Source organism: Zootoca vivipara, chromosome 6 (genome assembly GCF_963506605.1).
Source record: "Zootoca vivipara chromosome 6, rZooViv1.1, whole genome shotgun sequence".
NCBI lineage: Eukaryota > Metazoa > Chordata > Lepidosauria > Squamata > Lacertidae > Zootoca > Zootoca vivipara.
This window is the reverse complement of record NC_083281.1, coordinates 32,995,038-33,017,798: the sequence shown is the minus strand read 5'-3', so window position 1 is coordinate 33,017,798 and position 22,761 is coordinate 32,995,038. Positions and strand designations below refer to the sequence as shown.

The window sequence follows — 22,761 nt, the reverse complement described above, 5'->3', positions numbered from 1 at the left end:
GCTAAGGAAATAAACAACTATCTGACTTTTAGAAGACACCTGAAGGCAGTCCTGATTAGGGAAGTTTTATTGTTTGATGTTTTATCATGTTTTTAATATTCTGTTGGGAGCCGCTCAGAGTGGCTGGGGAGGCCCAGCCAGATGGGCGGGGTATAAGTATTTATTTAATTTTCTGCTTCTCCAGCTCACAACAGTCCCAGACAGCATGGACCATGGTCAGTGTTGATCGGAATTCTGACAACATCTGGAAGGTATCACCTTAGCTATCCTTGTAGTATACACCTACTGTCATAGAATCATATGTTTGGAAGGGATCTTGAGGGTCATCTATTCCAACCCGCTTTGCCAGTTCAAGGTCTGCCATGCAGGATGTACTGAAGAACATAAAAAGAGACTGCTGGGCCAGGCCAAAGGCTCACCAACAGCGGAGCCTTATCCTTCATGGATGTATCTCTTACTATTGTCATTTTTCTTTTTTTCACAGATCAGCAAGATTTCCTTTACATCGAGTGCTTGCAATCTCCCCAGTACCCTTTTCAATTTTTGAAATTTATATTTATTAAATGTCTGTCAGAACACTGGAAAGTGGGGGAGCCTCTTTAAATAGCCACAAGCTCTTCCCAAAGAATTCTGGAAGCTGAGCTTTGTTACGGGGCTGAGACGAGCTAGGAGGCCCCTTTTCTCCCCCCCCCCCCAGAGCTACAATTCCCAGAAAAGTTTAACCATCGTTCCTTTCTTTTCACAGGGAACTCTGAGAACTGTAGCTCTATGAAGGGAATAGGGACCTCCAAACAACTCTCAGCACCTTTAAGAAACAGGAGAGAATTCTTTGGGGGAAGTCACCTCCAGACCATAATGTTTAAAGCAATCTAATAACACTTAAACAGTCATGGCTCCCCATTCCTCCCCTCCCCCCCAAAAAGAATAATCCTGGGAACTGTTAAGGATGCTGGGAATTGTAGCTCTGCAAGAGACCATCTAAGCACCCTTAACAAACTGCAACTTTTTGCCTGCCCATTTCCCCCCCTATTCCAACCAAATAGCATTTTTCCCCACCAGAAAAGACACAGACACAGACACAGACACAGACACAGACACACACACACACACACACACACACACTATTACAACAATTTGGTATTGGGTTGATAGGATGCCAAGGAAATTGTTAAGTACTATAACACAGCCGTCATCAACAACTGGCACAGTTAGGTGCTTTCTAAGGCTGAGAGGCCAGCAGAGGGCTCACTGCTGTCCCAAGATGCTGAGTCCATCTCCCATTAGCAGCAGGAGAAAGAAGGGTGCCAGAGTCAATCTCCTCTTCCTCCTCCAGGCATCTCTCCCGGGGCAATGGGAACTCACACACCCACACCCACTGCCCAAGGAATCACTGCAGAGGTTTCTGGGATGAGCAAATAGATCAATTTCAGTTCCTTGTTTTTCCAGCCGTAAATTCAGTTTTCCAACATTTTTCCATTTCAGTTTGTGAAAGGCTAAAATATGAATAATGGCCTCACTGCAATTCATTTGCATTTCTTGCAATTTCTCCAAATACACACACACACACACACACACACACACACACACACACACACACAAAAAAGAGCTTTCTCCAATATTTTGTATGTTACTTTCACTTGTACATGAATTTATATGCACACTTAGTCTATGCTGGAGAACTGCATGGCAAAACTAGGAGAAGCACGAATTTTGAAGGATCCCCATGTGCTTCGGTTCACACCTTATTTTGGAAAAATGCAAAGGCGGTAGGTCTGACTTTAAATGCAAACTGAATCAAATTTCTCCTCCCACCCATCCCTATACAGTCACACCTCGGTTTAAGTACGCTTCGGTTTGAGTACTTTAAGTACTCCGTGGACCCGTCTGGAACGGATTAATCCACTTTCCATTACTTTCAATGGGAAAGTTCACTTCAGGTTAAGTACGCTTCAGGTTAAGTACAGACTTCCGGAACCAATTGTGTACTTAAACTGAGGTACCACTGTATCTGGGGCTATATCCTTGGATGGAGGGACAACCTGGTGACTGTGCAGCCGAAGCCTTCTTTTGCTCTGCTCTCTTAGCCAAGAGTCCAGATGGAAACTCGGGGTGTTGGAAGGGTGCCACAGCATTGGGAGACCCATGGGCACCCTGTGACTTGAGAGCCCATAGAAAATGGCAAGCAGCCCCGCTCCACAGAACCCAGAAGCGATCGGTGCCACTAATCGAAGGGCTTACAACAACTTACTCTCAGCGGGACTTTAAAAGGGATTAGACAAATTAAGGGAGGACAAGGTTGCCAATGGCTATATAATACCTCTAGGATCAGAGGCAGCCTAGCATTCCTTTGGATACCAGTCCCTGGGGAATAACAGCATAAAAGGAGCATTGCCCCCCCTTGCCCTGCTGCTGTGCTCCCCCCAAAAGTATATGGCTGGCCTTTGGCCAGATCCAGCAGAGCTCTTCTTATAGAATCATAGAACTGGAGGTGGAAGGGACCCCTAGTTCAACTTCCTGCAATGCAGAAAACTAAACTAAAACTCTCCCGATGCAATTCAGAGGTACAATGCCTCTGATGTGGGATGTGAAACACAGCCGTCATGGCTAATAGCCATTGGTGGCCTTATCCTTCATGAATTTGTCTAATCAGCTTTCAAAAGTTGGGGGCTGTCACCTCTTGGCGAAAAAATTCCATAGTTCTAACTACGTGCACAAAAATGTCCAATACGTAATAATTTTTTTCTTTTGTTTTGTCGACTTCTCACCCCGTTTTCCATTGGGTTCTCCCCCTTGCTGCACCCTATCTTCTCTCTCTTATACCGTAACAACAATACGACAATCTCAGATTCCTTCTGTTGCTCATAGTTCAAATCCTGCTCGCTACAGTATTTCTTTAAATAATCTGAATTTTCCAACGGTTGGTTTCACTGGATGTTACCAAGTTCTAGTCCAGGCAACTCCCAGTTTAGGGGCATCTGAATGACGAGCGATCATGCACACAGCAGCGAACCCTGAAGTAGCCCCAAAACATCACGAAAACGTTATGTAAAGGGGCAAAGCAGACTTATGTGCACTCTGCCAGTGCATGCAGGGCTCCAGGATGGAACTTCTACACAAAACGAGGATTACATGTGTAATGAGAAAAGGAGAACAACCTCTCCAGATGAACTTTCTCCACACTACATCGCTTAATAAACCTGTATCATTTCCTCTCTTCACATGCCTTTTCTCTAATCCACTGGATCTCAAACTCTTTCCGCCCCCTTGGTTTCATCAACTCATCCCTGGTACCCCTTTTGTTGTTGTTTAGTCGTGTCCGACTCTTCGTGACCCCATGGACCATAGCACGCCAGGCAATTCCTGTCTTCCACTGCCTCCCACAGCTTGGTCAAACTCATGTTCGTAGCTTCGAGAACACTGTCCAACCATCTCGTCCTCTGTCGTCCCCTTCTCCTAGTGCCCTCAATCTTTCCCAACATCAGGGTCTTTTCCAGGGAGTCTTCTCTTCTCATGAGGTGGCCAAAGTATTGGAGCCTCAGCTTCACGATCTGTCCTTCCAGTGAGCACTCAGGGCTGATTTCCTTCAGAATGGATAGGTTTGATCTTCTTGCAGTCCATGGGACTCTCAAGAGTCTCCTCCAGCACCATAATTCAAAAGCATCAATTCTTTGGTGAACAGCCTTCTTTATGGTCCCAGGAGTCAAAACAGTAGCAATTTATTGCAGGTTTATTCAAAATCAAATCAAGACTATTCAACAAAATGGGTGGACCTGACCCCGTGATGCCACCCTTTCCAAGTCTGAAAGACTTTTACATTTCCCCCTCCCCCCTGCCACGCACTTGTCTCTTAGTGCTCCCCCCAGGCAACTCCACCACCACCACCCGAGGGTGGTAGCACCCACTTTGGGAACCACTGCTCTAAACCAAAAAGCCCCAAACATTCCTTAAAAGGAAGTTGTTAGCAGGATGGGGACTGGCAGCAAGTTGAACGAGGGTGCAGGTCTCAATGCCAAGAGCCTGGGGTCAGACCGCTCATGGAATAGAACCATAGAATCGTAGAATAAGAGAGTTGGAACTAAGGACCAACTACGGTAGTCCAAATCCCCTGCAATGCAGGAATCCTGCCCATAGGTCTCCCTAGGTGGGCTTGAACCACCAACATTCTGGTTAACAACCAGGAATACTGACCCACTGGGGAACAATGCTTTCAGAACAGTGCCATGCAGCCGCACAACCCAAGAAACTAGGCCTCCTGCTAATCTGAATCCACAGGATTCAGGCACATCAGTACCTCTAGGGAATGCACACAAAAGTTATACACTCCCTCTATCATAGATTAAGGCTACAAAAGCCCAGGACTGATTTCTCTCACCTGCACTCTGCCCCAGCCCCCGTCCCTCCTTCTGCTGCAGATCTCTATTTTAATACTCTACCCAACAGCATGTGATCAATCGGCAGGAAGGCTTGCTTCATGTGCAGCTTCCAACCTCAACAGATGGAAGCAGGCTATGTTTATAGACGGCCTGGGACAGATCAGCCGAGACCTGCTTTGGCTTTAGTGCTGCTTGCCGGGGCCTCCCGAGGTGAAGCGGGAGGGAGGGGGAGTCCGCAAACCTTCCTGGAAGATTAGCCTGGACGTTCTCAATGTGGGCGGCCGCACATAACTCAACCCTGTGAGTTAGGGCATCCCCGTTTCTTCCTCTGACCTCAAGCGCCATTGGTTATTATATGGATCAGCGGAGAAGGGGCAGTGCCAAGGGGCACAATGGCTACTTGCATAGGGAGAAGCAGGAAATCTTTCTCTAGACTAGAGGATACCCAAGCAGCAGGAGCAGAATGTAAAGGTGGAGGGGGGGAGGATACACAAAAAGAAAGCAAAGATCAACAATGTTTGGCAGCAGGCATGTAAGAGGCCAAGAGCTGATTAGTCAACCCAAACCGGAACACAGCTCTGCAGTCTCATAACCTGCATTGTACAGATCAGTCATAATTGTTCAGTAAATAAACATGCATTCCAATGTTTTCCTTTTATTTTTTATAGAGGGAGATTGGGGGATCCCCCAAAAAATGGGAAATGGGAAGGGAACTTGCCAGCATTTCTTCATCTGCCCCATCTACAGAACAGCAATCAATCCGGCGAATGTGATTGGCATTCGCTGTTGTTGCAGTTGTTGTTGCTTTCAGTCTACAAACGATACATAACTGATCACGTCCCCCCAACCCTTTGCACTAAAACAGAGTGGAATAACGTAATGGCAGTGTGATTTCTGTAATTAATTATGATGTTGCCACACCAGACCGTGAGACGAACAACACAGGTTTTGGTGGAAGATCAAATGGAAAAGGAACAGGACTGCATGTGATGAATATAGGACAGAACGGAAAACTCTGTCTTCTTACATCATTACTTTTAAACAACTACAGTCATACCTCGGTTTATGTCCACTGCGGTTTGAGTACTTTCGGTTTAAGTACTCCGCGGCCCCGGAAGTGTTTACTTCTGGGTTCCACGGCGCGCACATGCACAGAAGTGCTCTATCGGCGCTTCGTGCACGCGCGGAAGAGGCGCTCCATTTAAGTACTGTTCAAGGAGCGAACGGCTCCCCGGAACCAATTGCGTCCTTAATCCGAGGTACCACTGTATTGGATGAAATTAGCAGTCCATGGAATTCATACACCCAAGTTATTTGAGACCTACGGGAGGAGACTGAAGCCCACCCCCCAAGCTTTGCAAATCTTCACAGCTGAAGAACACTAGAAATGGGACTCTTTTCTAGTCCCACACACACAACACACGATTCTCAAGAAGTTAAGAACCTTTTGCCCAACAGCACATTCTGAGCTTTTTTGACTCAGCCATGAAGGTCACTGGGTGAAATTGAGGCCAATCATTAACCTATCTCACAGTGGGTCACAGTGGCTGCTTTAATGTCCCTGGAGGAAAGCTAATATTTAAATGAACTACTTAACTAAAAACCTGCATGCTTCCTTTTCTAATAAAAATTCATCCAAGCTGGCTTATATATTAAAATATTAAGAGATACAGTGTGGTATAACAGTTAAGAGTGGCAGACTAGGACCTGGGAGGTCAGGGTTCAAATCCGCCCTCAGCCAGGAAGCTCACTGGGTCAACTTGAGCCAGTCACTATCTCCTAGTCCAACCTACCTCACAGGGCTGTTGTGGGGCTTAATGAGAGGAGGAGAACTATGCATGCCACAATGAGCTCCTTGGAGGAATAATAAAAATAATAAAATAAGAGTAGGCCAACTGTAACAAATAAAATAGTATTTCCCTCCCAAATTCCCAAAGAACCATTCTAATAACAAATACTATGTATTATAGAAAAGACCACACAATGTTAAGACTGACCTGCAGTGGCATCTGAAGCAGTGTGTCAGCAAACTGTGCTTAAAAACTTTATTAATTTCTAAAGTATATTTAATATCAGAATGGAACTGAATGTACTGGGATATGAAAAGAAAACCTGGGGGGGGAGGGTGAAGCATATTTGAAATCAATGAATAGGGATCATCTGCTTCAATCTTTCATTCGTTCCGAAGCAAATACATTGGGGAAGAAATGGATACTCTTTTCATTACACTCATTCATGTCGGTTGGAGGTAGGAGAGCTCACCTGCTCCAGCGGCAAAGGGGGAGGCTTCTCATCAACTGTGCCATTCCAGGCACTGTAGGTAAATAAAGTGGTCTCCCCCCCCCGTCGATCAAAAGTGGTCTTTCCCCCCCATGCCACCTGCCACAATACCCCCTCCCTGTGCCAATGTCATAGCACAGGGGATTCTGGGTAAATACAGTGGTGGCTGCAGGAAGCAGGCGCCCTCCTGTCTCCCTGATCAGCCTAGCTGCTGCCACTGCAGGCAGGGGTTAAACAAACAAAGGCACAAGAAAGAAATGGCAAAAAGAAATGCAAGCAAGGAAATATGTGGTTTCTATGCATGAACCATGGAAAAAAATGGCTGAAACGAACAAACAAAATGAACCGAGTACCAAAACGAGGGGCAATACAAGAATTCACTGTGTGCCTCTGTAGGAAAATTGCTGCCTTGCCATTGTGTGTTTGGACAGCTAAGAGTTTCAATTTAGCCACATCCTGGTCCAGTCATACCATTTTTTTAAAAACAACCACCACAAAGGAACTGTCTGCACTCCCTTTTGGCTACGTGTACATTGCAAAGCCATAGCACGTCCCCACTTCAAAAGGAAACTTGCCAGCTGCAGAGTGTGGAATGGTCCGCTGTACAAGGCGGGATTATGATGCCTTCATTCAGAGGTATGGAATCTGTGGCCCTCCAGATGTTGCTGGACTCCAGAGCCCATTATCCCTGACCCCTTGGCCACAGGGGCTGGAGCTGATCAGAGCTGAAGTCCATCGTCATATAGATAGCTGGTTCGCCATCCATGCCTTGAGTTAATGCGTGTGCAGTTACATTCGTGAATATTAAAGAGTTCACATGAATTTGCTCCCTTACCTTCCCATTTAATTTTCCAAGCAGGCTGAAACCTCAAAAAACGAGGCCTCCAGCATGCGGGAATTCATTGAAAAGGAGAAATTTTAAAGAGACAACTAGGAAGCATGATTTTCCAGAGGCAAGAAAGGCACCAGGAAATCAGCGTTGTCACAGAAAGGGAACGAGCATCCAAAGAGATAGCCTGCCCAGCTTCCTTAAATCCTTACTTGGTAAAAGAGAAATTAGCATTTCAAAGCGTCCCAGCCTCTTTGTACCTCAGGATATAGCATACAAGCCAGGTGGCAGCTATATATAATAAATCAGCACTGTGTTGACATGTAAAGAAGAGCTGAGGGAAGGACTGTGGTTCTCTTCTCTTTCTAACATTCTCCTTAACACATGTCTGCATTGGGATCATTCCAGCCAACCCAAGCCGCCCTCTAGCAGAGAGCTATTTCCCCGTTTTATCTCTGGCTTTCTGGACCACACCCACCTGATACGCTTTGCAGTGCATTGCATGGGCAATCCAAAACCCGAAAAGATGCAGCCATGTCTGCGGCTCTGCCTCAACTGTCCCTAAACCTCAGAGTGCACAAAACATATGGGAAATTAGGGGTCTGCAAGGTGGAATTTGCCCAGGAAAAGGGCCATGGAGAGGATAATGCATTGCCAAATACTGTACAGAAATCAGGAGAATAATGGATGCCAGTCAAGAAATAACAAAGCAGGCTTGGGAAGGGTTGTGGAAAACCTGCTTTGCAAGCTGAAGGTCCCCGGTTCGATCCCTGGCATCTCCAAGTAGGGCTGGGAAGAACTCCATCTGAAACACTGGAGAGTGGTGCTGCCTGTCAGTGTAAGCAATATAGAGCTAGAAGGGACCAAGATTCTGACTCTGTACAAGGCAGCATCATATGTTCCTAGGACTCAGCCAGCCCAGCCCACAATCATATACCCAACCATCTGGCATGCAGAACAAAAAGAAATGCTAGCGACCCAGCATGGGTGAGTTGGTCCTCGATTTTCCTACCTGTCCCGAGCTACCTGCCAAAGACTCCGGACGCTGCCCATTCAGGAGCCCAACGTGAACAAGCCGGGGCCATGCAGGGGAGCCACAAAAGGGGAGATAGCAGATAACCCAAGGAAGAGTCAAAAGGCACGGAGGCCCGCTTGGATCGGCTCGGTGTTTTGGCTGCCAAAGTGGCCAGGCAGCTCGGCAGCTCCCAGCCAACTCCTCCCTTGTCTCTCTGCTTTTCTCTCTCACTCTCACTCCCTTTTCCGAGCGAGAACAAGCAGGCTACATAATTTCCTTGGCCCAGATTCAATTCAATCAGCATAGGAACTGCCACATTCCCCCCCCCCACCGCCTGAAAATATATTACAAAACGGAACGAGCCATCCAACAACCTCCACGAGAGAAATATCAAATATGAAATGGATCCCCCCTCCAAAATAAAAATGTAGACACAAGAAAACGTCCAATTCAGTAGTCTGCAATTCCTATTCTCCGCCTTTCCGCGTTTCACCATTTCTTCCTCACCTCCCATCCATACAACATCGCCGCGTCCAGGCTGTCCCAGTCTTCCATGGCATCTCTGCCAAGCTTCCTTGGCAGACCTCCAGCCCGTGCCAGCTTTATTCTCTCTCTCCCTCTGTCTCACGGCTTCCCTGCCAACCTTCTTCCCAACTGTAATGGTTCTATGCCACCCTCCTCCCCCCCCCTTTTCGCTCTACGTCTGCCTGGCGGAACCCAGAAAGCTGGCCAAAAAAAAAAAGTAGACAGATCCAAACATTCATAGCAACTAGTTTATTTATTTAAAAACACCCACAGAGATAAAGAAAAGATTACAGCAGAAGCAAAGAAGCTTACCTCCTTCTGGTGCATGGTCCCCCAATTCCTTCAGGCCAGTACCCGCCCTGGACTCCTCTGGGTGCCCGCCTCATGCCCTCTATCCACAAGAGGTTCTGGGTGTCAGGGAAAGGGGTGGGGGTGGGGGTATAAAGAAAGCCAGAGAATACAAGACAAGGAGGACCTTGTCGGAAGCCTGGCAACTTTCACCTCCAAACGGTGCCAGGGTTGCTTCCCCCCTCTGCCACCAGAAGAACGGGCAGGAAAACAGCCACTCTTTTTATATGGCATCGGCTTGCTGAGGTGCAAAGCATCATGGGACCAAGAGAAAGCGAGAGAAAGGGAGGAGAGAGAAAGAACAACTCGGTAAAGGCAGGAAGAGAAGGGGAGACAATGAGCAAATTTACATTAAACATGCCAGTCCTGCGGCAGGACGCGCACGCATGTTTTGTGTGTCCAGACAACACACACCGAAGAAGAGATCAGGATTAGGCAAGGAGCCGAAATACCAAGCTGCTAATAGTTCTTCCTAAGGCAGAGGTCGGGAACCTGCGGCCCTCCAGGTGGAATACAACTCCCATCGTTCCTGATCCCTGGTGGCTATGCTGACCGGGGCTACTTCAATAACAAATTCATACCTTGCTTGCTCTAAGTACCTGATATGAATCTCTCCCAGACTAGTAACACTGTTTTGCTTGGCATGGCTGCAAAGTTTTGAACCCCAGGAGAACAGAAGGAAATATAAAGTATTTGTTTATTCGTGTGTGTGTTTTTATACCCCGCCTTTTCCCCCTGATGGGACCTGAGGCAGCTTACAGGTAAAAATAAGAACAACTCAAAACACAGGAAAAAACAATCATCATTTTTATTTAAAAAAATTAAACATTGGTAGAATTAAAGCCTTATTTATTTATTTATTTATATACCGCTGTATCGGGGGGGGGGATATCAAAGCGGTTTGCAACAATGCAAAAACTTAAAGCCAAACAATATCATAAAAGTTTTTTTTAAGTTAAAAGCAAAAAGAAATAAAAAACAAACAAACAATACTGTACTGTATTGTGGGAGATGTATAACTGCCTGCATAGGCCTGACGGAATAGAGAAGGAAGGCATTTAAAAGTTGGCACAGAGGGCACCTGCTGAATACCTAGGATCTAAAACCATATGGATGATTACAATGAACACTACAGCACCAGCCCTGTCATTAAAAGCAGTCAGTTCCTCAAAGCCTGTGGAAACAAAAAAGTCTTCAGCTGCCGTCAGAAGAACAGCAAGGATGGAGCCAGTCTAGCTTCTCTAGGGAGGGAGTTCCGAAGTCTAGGAGTACAGATAAGCATATGAAACAAAACACTCTGTGACTTGCTTGAGAGTAAAGTAGCAGTTTGGTTTGGTTTTTTAAGAAACAGGGAAGTAACCAGAATAGGGAGAAGTTGTTATTGGTTTTTTTTAAAAAAAAAACAAACACTGGTCTGTTTGCAAGGGAAAAAACCTGACTGAGGAGCAAAGTTGATTTGCAACCAGTTCAGCTGAGACACGATCCAAGATCTTCTTGCACTGTCAAGGTGGCAAACTGGCCATCTGAGTAGAAAGAGCACTGGTGCTGTTTCAAGATTATGAGTTCCAGAGAGTTGACTGTGTTAGTCAGCTGCAACAAAAAACTGGCGGTTGCAATCATAGGCACATTTACCCGGAACAAGTCTCGGTGACCACCCTGGGTCCTACTTCTTTGTGAACATGCCTAGGCTTCCACTAAGTGCTGAGCCAGGATGGAAGCTTCAGAAGGCAAGGTACATGCTTTGCCACTGAGCTACAACCCTTCCCGAGCCTGCTTTGTTGTGCCTTCACCAGCATCCCCTTCCATCAGTCTCCATAGTTTTGAATCTGGCAATACAAACATCCTCTGCAAGGCTCTTGTTTTCACCCTTGCGCTCGGTAAACATCCACTCTGCAGACCCTCATCTTCCACCTTCCCCTTTTGACTTGGGCAGTCCAGGGTGAGGCAAAGCCACACTGTGAGTGATCAGCGGTCCAGACTGAAGGTCTTTTCCAGCCCTATCTATAGATGCCAGGAACTAAAGCTGGGAATCTTCTCCATTGCAAAGCACAGAATAATCTAACTTGCCACGGTGGGCTGGGTGGACCTTCATTCCAATTCAGTAGGGTACATCTTATGATCAACGGAACTACAGCAACACCCAGCATCTTCTTCTGCATTGCATTCATAATCTAAAACAAAGGGGCTGTGGCTCAGTGGCAGAGCATCTGATTTTGCATGCAGAAGGTCCCAGGTTCAAACCCTGCCTGCTCCATGTACTGTAGGACTGGGAGAAATTCCCTGCCTGAAACCCTCGAGAGCTACTACCAGTCAATTTAGACATTACTAAGCTAAAAGAGGGGGACCCAGGTGGCGCTGTGGTTAAACCACTGAGCCTAGGGCTTGCTGATCAGAAGGTCGGCGGTTCGAATCCCTGCGATGGGGTGAGCTCCCGTTCCTCGGTCCCAGCTCCTACCAACCTAGCAGTTCGAAAGCACGTCAAAATGCAAGTAGATAAATAGGAACCGCTACAGCGGGAAGGTAAACGGCGTTTCCATGTGCTGCTCTGGTTTGCCAGAAGCGGCTTTGTCATGCTGGCCACATGACCTGGAAGCTATACGCCGGCTCCCTCGGCCAATAATGCGAGATGAGCGCGCAACCCCAGAGTCGGTCACGACTGGACCTAATGGTCAGGGGTCCCTTTACCTTTTAAGCTAAAAGAACCAATGGTCTGACTCAGGGTTAGGCAGCTTCTGAAGTTCCCATGCAAATACTTAGGCTGCGTACACATACATTTAAAGAATCATAGGAACTGTAGTCTTCAAGAGCGCTGGGAATTATAGCTCTGTAAAGGATAAACTACAATTTTCAACAACAAAAAATTTAGGGAGTGCTTTAAATGTGCATCTGCTCAGCTTATAGAAGGTGCCCAGTTCAGTCCCCAACATCTTTGGGTAGTGATGGAAGAGACTCTAGGCCTGAAATGTTGGAAAGTCACTGCCAGCCTGTGTAGACAATGGGACTCAGCAGAAGGTAGCTTCCTGTGTTCCTAAGCAAGATGCCCCACCACTGCCATTTCTTACAGACATGGCAGAAGGTCATACAAGTGCCTTTGTACCAAGCAAGACTACAGGGGTTAATGGCGACTGACATTACTGCATGTTAGATGTGCAAAAAAGAAGAATGCTCCCAACTCCTCCATCGCCTTGCGCTACCATGGGATGGTTGCAATTGCAGTCGCCACGTTTCAGGAATAATCTTGTTCCAAAAGACACTTTGGGGAGAGAGTGGAAGACGAGGAGGAGGAGGAGGGGTACGAAGGCTGCTGGGCATCCCTCCCAGCCTTTTATTCCTCCGCTGTCTCCTAGCAACACTTATCTGTTGCCATGGAGAGTGCAGTATACCCCATCCCCAATCAGTATCATTCCATAGCACAGGCCCTTGGCACATGTTCAGAATGTAAACAAGGATGACACTCTCTTGGGAAGAGCAGCTGGGAAATCAGCAAGCAGTTCCCCCCACCCTAATGCATATAACCATCCACCCATTCATTCCAGCACAAATAATAATAGATAACACAAGTTATGGAGCGAGCATAAGACATGCTCACGCCATGATCCAGGTGATCAATAAAGCTTATCTGAAATGCAAAGTGCATCAAATGATGGTCAAGCCATTATTTTCTTTTATTGCTTGTAAGAAGAACTCAGTTGGACCTTCAGGATCGGAAGGAATGTAGCTCAGAGCTTTTCCTCTACTGAGAGCACATGTCCAACTCACCCTGTCCAGCTCATGATGGCATTACTTTCACACACAGTTCTTGAGCATGTTGCTCAGTCACGGTGCTAATGAACACTATGAAAATATTAAGAGCGCTGGAAGCTGCCTCATACAGAATCAGATCACCGTTCCATCTAGCTGCATATTGTCTGCTCTGACTGCAGGGGCGTACCCAGGATCAAAACTAGGGGGGGGGAGCCATGGTCGTTCAGGGGCGGGGCCAAGGCACGGAAGGGGAGGGGCCACGAAGTGGGCGGGGCTAAAGGGCCAGCGGGCCTGATGACATCGTGGCGGTGGCAGCAGCGGCCACCTTGTGCTTCTGGGGCTGGTAGCGTTGGCGGCTACCCTGCTTGGCTGGAGAGGACGGGAGGGTCGGGCAGGCGAGAGGGGGTGGCGGGCGAGGGCGAGGCAAGACACGGCCGCAGCCACGACGGCTCCGAGGCATTGCTGCATATCAGCATAATATTTCAACCATGGTTCAAGCCCCACCTTAGGAAAAAAATCCTGCATTTCAGGGGGTTGGACTAGATGACCCTTGTGGTCCCTTCCGACTACAATTCTATGATTCTATTGATATATTACCATAGCATATGCATCATTCTGCTTTCTTGAATTGTCCTACTCCTAGGCATAGCATCCAACTCCTAGAGGCCTAGGTGCCCCCCCCCCAATTTACTGGTAAATACCGTATTTGAAAGAGTCATCCCCCCATGTTGATGGGCTTTCTATGTGGGGCTTATCTGCCCCCCCCCGTATTTTATTAAGGATGGAAGAGGGAGGGAAGGAAGGAAGAAATAGAGAGAGGGATAACTCATATTTGTGGGTGCCTCTGGGTGACGCTGTGATGCTGGAACTCTGCATGTACAGGAGCCTTGTAAGCAGCTTTCTCTCTGCTTGATTTACAGCAGGCACGTCCAACAGGTAGATTGTGATCTACCAGTAGATCACTGGATGTCTGTGGTAGATCACTGGTAGGTCACTGGCACCCCTAAAAAAAGCTCACCCAAAATTTTCCTCCTCCCTCAAAAAGGTTGAACTATGACCTGAAGCCCTAAACAAAAATGGGCCTCCCTCCCTCCTAAAAGAAGCTCAACAAGTTTGACCTAAACCCCAAAAAACAGGGCTTCCCTTCCTTAAAAAAAAACTCAACAGCTTTGACCTGAACCCCCCAAAAGGGGGTAGATCACCCCCAGTTTTAAACTCTGAGTAGATCAGAGTCTCTTGGGAGGTGGCCACCCCTGATTTACAGTATACAGATGCAGGAGGAGGGGCAGACTGGAACACCAATGCTTTTTATAAACATCACTGTGTCTGTCAAAGCTACAGCCTCCCCCCTTTCTTATTCACTTCTTTTTAGCCTTGCAGAGCCACCTTAGTCAAATTGAATCCTCTGAGTCTGCACCCTCATTAAATCGCCAATAGAACTCTTAATGCTCCTGAATGCTCATTAACAACTCCCACTTAAGAACAATAGGGTGAAATGGTCAGCTATCGAATCTTGCCTGGGGATATATGCTCCATTGTCTTAACTGCTTAACTACTGGTAGCCACTTCGAAAGCACGTCAAAATGCAAGTAGATAAATAGGAACCGCTACAGCGGGAAGGTAAACGGCGTTTCCATGTGCTGCTCTGGTTTGCCAGAAGCGGCTTTGTCATGCTGGCCACATGACCTGGAAGCTATACGCTGGCTCCCTCAGCCAATAATGCGAGATGAGCGCGCAACCCCAGAGTCGGTCACGACTGGACCTAATGGTCAGGGGTCCCTTTACCTTTACCTTTACTGGTAGCCACTTTGCTTTATTTATTTGATGTGTTTTTGTTACTGCTGTGTCCCCCCCCCCCAGCAAGCGGAGACTTAGCTGCTCTTGCTAAAGCAAAGCCCTTTCCACTTCAGTTTTTGGAGGGGAAAAGTGCTGGTTATGGTCTGTAAAATACATTATTTTTTTGCTTCTAGGGGGGGCAGCTGCCCCCTCCTGCCCCCCCTGCCTACGCCCATGTCTGACTGGCACCAGCACTCCAGGGTTTCACGCAGGGGGCAGTCCCAGTCCTGCTGGGGATTGAACCTGGAGACTTCTGCAAGTGATGAAGGTGCTCTAGCACTGAGCTGTGGCCCTTGCCTTACTTAATTAATAGAATTATAATCTAGAATACAAAAATAATATACAGATAAAAATTACCATGAATTGGGGGGGGGGGTTCACTGTTGTGCCTCAATCTCCGTGCTGCTCACCATATTGGAAGAGTGACAAGGTTTGGGATTTTTAGCTTAGAAAAAGGGTGAATGCATGTTTGTTTAGTTATGTAGAGGGGCATGGCCGAGGCATATGGTGAAAGTGGAAAGGGAGTGGTTTCCCCCCTCCCCTCTCCTAATTCAGGACCATCCCACGAAGCTGAAAATTCAGGACAGAGAAAAGAAAGCACTTTTTTGCACAGCGCTGTAGTTCGATGATGGAATTTGCCCTCTCAAGATGTAGTGATGTCCACCAACTTAGAAGGCTTCCAAAGAGGATTAGACAAATTCATGGACCACAAGGCTGTGTCGGTGGGTGCTCATCACATATCATAGGCGGTATATCCCTCGAGTACCAGTTGCTGGAGAACAACAGTGGGAGAGTGCTTTCACATTCATGTCCTGCCTGGGGGCTTCCCACAAGTACCCAGTGTTTGCCCGCTCTAGAAACAGAATGCTGGATAAACCTTTGCCTGGCTCCAGCAGGGCTCTTAGGATAGCCTTCAGGGTGGGAAAGAAAGGGGGGGGGAGCCACTCTCTTTTCATCACTTTCCTCAACGAAAAGGAAGCAGAGACCCAAATTCCAAACAAAGGCACAAACAAGAGAAGACTGGGGCGCCAAGCTCTGAAAGGCCAGTTTTGCTTTCTAATTGGTTCTAACTCTTATAAGCACAGAGGAAGTGTGGTGCAGTGGCTACACCATCTCAGAGTAAGCGTGGCAAATCACATGCTTTGTATGCAGACTGCCCCAGGATCCCTTAAGTAGGACGAGGGAAGACTTCTAAGGTTTTAGAGCTACCAGCCAAGGAAGAGCAGAGATAGGAAACCTTTGGTCCCTCAAAGGTTGCTTGACTCTTTCGTTGTCCCCAACATTCATGTTGACTGGGGCTGGTGGGAGCCAGAGGGCCACAGGTTCCCCATCCTTGGTATAGAGCAGGCATCCCCAAACTGCAGCCCTCTAGATGTTTTGGGCCTACAACTCCCATGATCCCTAGCTAACAGGGCCAGTGGTCAGGGATGATGGGAATTGTAGTCCAAAACATCTGGAGGGCCGAAGTTTGGGGATGCCTGGTATAGAGGGTTTGGCCAGGGGTTAGGAACTGGATTCAGCTGACAGACCAGACCCTTATCTCCCCTCTCCCTTGCGAGGCTGCCCACCTGCCAATCACCTGACTTCGGAGCAACATCAAGCAACCCGTTTTCGCTCATCTGATGTGCACCTAAGCTGTGCAGGCCTAAGCCCAACTATCAGGTGATGGTCGGAGCTTGCATACTGCCCTGTGCAGCGCTTCAAATCCCCAACAATCAGCGGATCATTTGGGCTTACAAAGCTCTACCAGCTCTGCCCCTGACATCACACATAACACTAGGTGTGTAGCAGGTGGGCGTGGCTTGTCCAAAATGACCTCATGGGCCAAACAGGGAGGTCCAGTGAGCATAGCTGAGGCCAGAGGTTTACTACCACCAGTGTAAACAATGAGCTAGATGTGCACTTTGCATGAGGTAGTTTCCATCCTATCTCTTAGCCTAACCTACCTTGCAGTGTTGCCATGAGGAGCAAATGAGAAGGGAAGGGGGCATGTGCACCATTAGGGCTGGGCAATATTTCGTCCAAAACCAGTCCATATGAAGTCTATATGTTGATATCTGTTTCATAATTTTTGACCTAGCAATATACCATGAATCACAGTGTGTGTATGTGTTATGCAGAAATCACAATGCAGGGGAAACTGTGAAGCCAGCCAATGCCTCTACATAGCTCCAACCTTATTTCTGACATCCTGATCTATTGATATATTGTGATGCTTAGCTGGTGATATATCGCGATGTTGAAAACCAGGTATTGCCCAGTCCTATACACCAGGCATGTCCAACTCCCAAGAGACTGTGATCTACTCCCAGTATTAAAAAAAACCCTCCAATTGTCATTGGAGGGAGGAGGAGCATGCGTGGGGTGGGTGGATTGCCCGGAGTTGTTGAGTTCTTTTTAGGAGGGAAGTGCCCAGAGTTGTTGAGCTTTTGGGGGGAAGGATTGCACAGTTTTTTGGCTTTCCCCCCGTAACTTTTTGTACACGATAGGGATTCCACGATCTACCAGTACCAGCCAGGGATCTATCAGTAGGTCGTGATCTACTGGTTGGACATCCCTGCTATACACCATCTACAGTTCCTTGGGGAAAAGGTGGGATTTTAAAAATAGTAATAGTAATACAGTGGTACCTCGGGTTACAATCTAAATTCGTTCCGGAGGTCCGTTCTTAACCTGAAACCATTCTTAACCTGAGGTTCGCTTTTGCTAATGGGGCCTCCTGCTTCTGCTGTGCCGCTGCTGCGTGATTTCTGTTCTCATCCTGGGGCAAAGTTCTCAACCCGAGGTACTACTTCCAGGTTAGCAGAGTTTGTAACCTGAAGTGTCTGTAACCCGAGGTGTCTATAACCCGAGGTACCACTGTAATAATAATTACTTATACCCCGCCCATCTGGCTGGGTTTCCCCAGCCACTCTGGGTGGCTTCCAACAAAAGATTAAAAACACATTAAAACACAAGTCAGTAAAAACTTCCCTAAACAGGGCTGCCTTCAGATGTCTTCTAAATGTTATAAAGTTGTTTATTTCCTTGACATCTGATGGGAGGGCGTTCCACAGGGCGGGCGCCACTACTGAGAAGGCCCTCTGTCTGGTTCCCTGTAACTTCGCTTCTCGCAGTGAGGGAACCGCCAGAAGTCCCTCAGCGCTGGACCTCAGTGTCCAGGCTGAACGATATGGGGTGGAGACGCTCCTTCAGGTATACAGGACCAAAGCCGTTTGGGGCATTAAAGGTCAGCCCCAACACTTTGAATAGTGCTCGGAAACGTACTGGGAGCCAATGTAGGTCTTTCAAGACCGGTGTTATGTGGTCTCGGTGGCCGCTCCCAGTCACCAGTCTAGCTGCCACATTCTGCATTAGTTGTAGTTTCCATGTCACCTTCAAAGGTAGCCCCACGTAGAGCATGTAATAAACATTTGATGCAATCTACCACTTCAGATGGCAGTGGGGGGTGGGGCAGAGATGAATTACTTTTCTCTGGGGGAGGGATCCAGACTGGAAATCAGGGTGAGGAGTTCTAGCTTAGCCTTCTCCCTGATACTGTTTTGAATGTGTACGATCCCTTCTTTACCAAATGGGGAAACATTTAACCAGGCAGCTCCTTAGCGCTAATTAGAAATGGAACAGACAAGGAGGCTTTACAATCTTATCTACTGCATGCACAAACTAGAACTTTAGACTGTGTGAGCTTCAGGAAGAAATGAGGTCAAGCATGCTGTCTCCCTTGGACTTCATCCTTTGCTCTTTTCCTGTCAATAATCACTTTATTACACTGCTTTACATTGCTGTCCCGCTTCCACCAGAGAGGTCAACACAGGATGCATGGTTCTCCATGTTAATAACACAACAACCCTGTAAGGTAAGTTGTCCCAAAGTCACCCAGTGAGCTTTTCATGGCTGGACACGGGGATTTGGACCTGGGTGCTCTGCAGCCATAGTCTGAGGTCACATCACTGTAGTGTATAGCCTTGGGTTTCCCCTAAAGAACCCCAGGAACCTTTGGGTTGTTAAAAGTACTGGGAACTCCTCCTGGAAAAGGAGGAGGGTCCCCCACACTCTCCCCTAGATCCACCATTTGGGAAGAACCATAGACTCTGAACACCCAGCCACAGGCATAGCTTTTTGTTAGGGGGCACAGGCCTTTTGTTGGGGGGGGGGGCGGCAGAACTCTTGTTGTGGGGGAGGGGCAGAACCTCCGTTTGTCATATATTTTTATTGATTGGGTGGGGCAGCTGCCCCTCCCTTTGCTAAGCTCATGCACCCAGCCCCTTATTCCACACAGACACGCGAGGAGCTTGGATAACGAAGGGAAGCTTGCACACCCATAACTTATTTTGGGGTGCAAATCCCAACTCCCGATTTTTCTGCCCCGGGAGCGTCATGCGTCAGAGCCAGTTTGCAAACCACAAAACAACGCACATTCCAAGCGCTCCCGGAGGCTCAAAACTTCCTCCGGAGCGCCACGGGAGTGCGCGCGCGCGTGCGCGCAGGATCCCTCCTGCAATCTCCGCACTCAGGACCTGGAATCTAAAGATCCTTTTGAGCTACACGGTGTTGGATGCCTTCCTCCTTGCTCTTCTCTGCCAACGATCACGAACAGCCCGGTCCTGTGCAGGTCTACGCGGGAGCAAACCCCACGGGGAGCTTCCCTGCCTTAATTGGCGTTCCCTTTTTCCTTTGCCGGGAGGAGCTTGTGCCTTGTGAGATAGATTTGGGCGGGTAAAGGACAGAAAGCATAACTGATCATGGTGGGTGGGTATTTCTTAAGCCCCCTCCCACCTCGGCTGCACCCATCCCACGAAAATACAGGGACACGCGTGGGTCTCCCTCTTCCCGTACCTGACACTACGATTGCCTCAGATCTGCCTAGCAGAGCCTCTTCCGGAGAGGGCATCCGTACAGGACCAGGCATGGCGTCGGAGTTCAACAACGGGGCGCCCCACCGCTACCCACGTGCGAGTGAGTAGCCAGCTTCCACTTTTCAATGTCTCAGGCACGGGACAAGAGGTGGGCGGAGCCAAGGGACGGGAAGTGTGACGTAAGTGGGGGGGGCTGGGAGGGCTGTTGGGAGATCTACCTGCCTCCATCCCATAATCGGTGCTTTCGTCGTCAGGAGCCCACTAATTTTCACACACAGACACACACACCATGTACCGGTATATTTACTAATTCGGGTCACGTCTGCACTGTACATTTAATGCAGTGTCATACCACTTTAAAAGTCAGGGCTTCCCCACTCCCCAAGGAATCCTGGGAAGTGTAGTTTGCTAAGGCTGCTGTTCTCCCTCACAGAGATTCCATTCTCCGAATTGGTTTAACTCTGGGAGCAGTAGGGGAACAAAAATAGACTATAGACTACAAAAATAGTCTATAGGCAGCTCACAAACAGAATAACATTACAGAAAATAGCAGAAGAAATACCCTACACTACACTAACAATATACTAACAAACAACAGCATCAGAATCACAGCAGTAGCACCAGTCAAACAATCTGAGCCATGATAAACTGTCACAATCCACTAGATGCCTTGGAAAAAAGAAAGATATTAATCTGGTGCTGAAAAGATGTTAGGCAGGCCTCACTGGAGAGAACATTCCATTTCTGGAGTTGGGTGGCAGGTGGAGGTAGATTTTCTCTTGCATTGTGTCTATCCCCGATCACCTTTTTAAATGGAAAGGGGAAATGGTTGCCCCTCTCTTGTGGCTTTGGGTTTTTAAGATCATAACAAACACCTCAGATAGTTCCCAGAGATGCACTGGAAGCCAGTGAAGCTCCTTTGACACAGACCAAATAGAAGTGGGCCAGCAAGTCTCTTGCTGTGCACACCCCATACCAGGGGTGCCAACTTGGCCCCACAACTGTGTGTGCCCAAGGTGAATGGCCCTGGCACCAAAATTTGTGGGTGCCTGGTCCCTTAATGGGGAATTTTGTGGGTGCTCGGGCACCCAGGGCCCCAGGGTGTTGGCACCTATGCCCCATGCAGTTAAAGCACATGACTTCCCCCAAAGAATCTTGGACTGTTGTTTTGTGAAGAGTGCTGGGAATTGTAACTCTGCATGGGGTGAACAAAAGTGCCCAGGATTGCGTGAAGTCATGTGCTTGGAATATATGGTGTGGGTGTGGGTGGGTGTAGCCCCAGATAATAGGCCCAACCAACTGATATTTCTGAACAGTCTTCAAGGGCAGCCCCATGCATAAGGTAGCACTTTATGTTGGAAAGGATTAAATAAATACAGAGATGCAAGTTGTGCTTAAGCCACTATTGGCTTTTCTCATTTCCATCTCTTGGTTCGGATCTAAGAGGTATTGTTGCTCGATTGGGGGGGGGGAGCTTTGGAAACATGATTTATAAACCTGCTGTCTTTTGCTTTTATTCCAGTATCTCCTTTATTATCCTCCCCTCCCCCCCGAGTGTGGCAGCCGGGGCTCAATTGTCACCTGAGTGAGTGAATGAATGCACACGTCCTATAATTTCCTACTTGATGTCAAAAGGCATTTAATAAGGAATCTTTGTGAGTGCTTAATAACACTCTTGCCAGCGGAGAGAGAAAGGGGGAGACACCCCCTACTTCACAGCTCTCTTGCTTTCTTCTCCCTCACTTCCATTTGCTCTGCTAATTGTGCTCATAACTCCTTTGTTTTGATTTACGTCTCCTTTTTTGTGCGGAAAGGAGATGAGAAAGAGTGAAATCTGGAGGAGGGAGAAGCCTGAGCAGTAATGAAGAGCCAAAAAGCCACAACCGATGAACAGAGCAAGGCTGAGCAAAAAGCCATCCAGAGGAGGATGCAATTCCTTATTGTAATTTCCACCCAGGCTGCAGGGAAAGAGCTCAGGGCAGTAGCCAAGGCTGATCCTTGAGAGTGAAATGGGCTCTGTCCTACCAGCTTCAGTCTGTCCTCACCTTCCTTCCTTCCTTCCCTCCTTCCTTCCTTCCTTCCTTCCTTCCTTCCTTCCTTCCTTCCTTCCTTCCTTCTATGTACAATCAGCAGCTTCCTTCTTCTTAGGCGCCCATCTGCACTATACATTTAAAGCAGTATTACACCACTTTAAACAGTTGTGGCTTCTTCCCCCAAAGAATCCGAGGAATTGTAGCTTTGACTTCAGCCCTTTGTCTTCCTCCTTGCTTGCTTCTTTTCCTTTTAGGCCATAACATCATCCCCCCCCCCCAACATTTATCCATTTCTCCCATGAAAATAGGGATTTAATAATAATAATAATACCCCGCCCATCTGATTGGGTTGCCCCAGCCACTCTGGGTGGCTTCCATCATATATAAAAACATAATAAAACATTGAACATAAAAACTTCCTTATACAGGACTGTCTTCAGATGTCTTCTAAAGGCTGTATAGTTAGTTATCTCCTTGACTCGGGGATTGCATTACTTCATACCCTCCAACATTTCTCCGATGAAAATAGGGACATCTTAAGGGACATTTTGGGTTCAAATAAGAAACTGTGATGGCTTCTGTAAATCTGGGACTGTCCCTGGAAAATAAAGACACTTGGAGGGTCTGTGACATCCACCCCTTCATGGAAACAGTGAATATCCTCACAGGGCTTTGCAGTCTGCACAAGGCTTTCATTCAAGATCAGATGTGCTCAGGACTTGGTGCTCCTCTCCTGCTGGTCCATTGCCCATCCATCTGCATGGCAGATTAGGTGCAGAAAATGCCCACAAACCACTTAACGAAATCCTCCCTGAAGCTAAGTAGAGTTCAGACTTGCCAATGTTTGCATGGAGGACTGCCTAAGAACTGCATGCCCATCCTTCTGGGAAGGCTTTTGGGAAGAAAAGCATGCTGTGGAAAG

At 47.6% G+C, this 22,761-nt stretch overlaps 1 protein-coding gene and 1 non-coding gene across 4 annotated transcripts in view; one reads left to right on the top strand and one right to left on the bottom strand.

The window, feature by feature from the left end:
* LOC118087368 (mitochondrial peptide methionine sulfoxide reductase) overlaps positions 1-19,935 on the bottom strand; it is a 50,391-nt gene extending 30,456 nt beyond the window's left edge. For 2 of the 3 annotated variants that reach the window (XM_035119943.2, XM_035119942.2), the window contains exon 1: positions 19,787-19,935. In XM_035119943.2, coding sequence (XP_034975834.1) covers positions 19,787-19,859 — 73 coding nt within the window. In that variant the 5' untranslated portion in view covers positions 19,860-19,935. Of the gene's footprint in view, positions 1-8,494; positions 8,799-19,786 lie in introns of those variants that run through there. The other variant, XM_035119944.2, reaches the window with a different exon arrangement.
* On the top strand, positions 11,552-11,624 carry TRNAQ-UUG (transfer RNA glutamine (anticodon UUG)). The gene has a single exon. It is a non-coding gene; the product is annotated as a tRNA-Gln (tRNA).
* Positions 19,936-22,761: the final 2,826 nt, after the last annotated feature.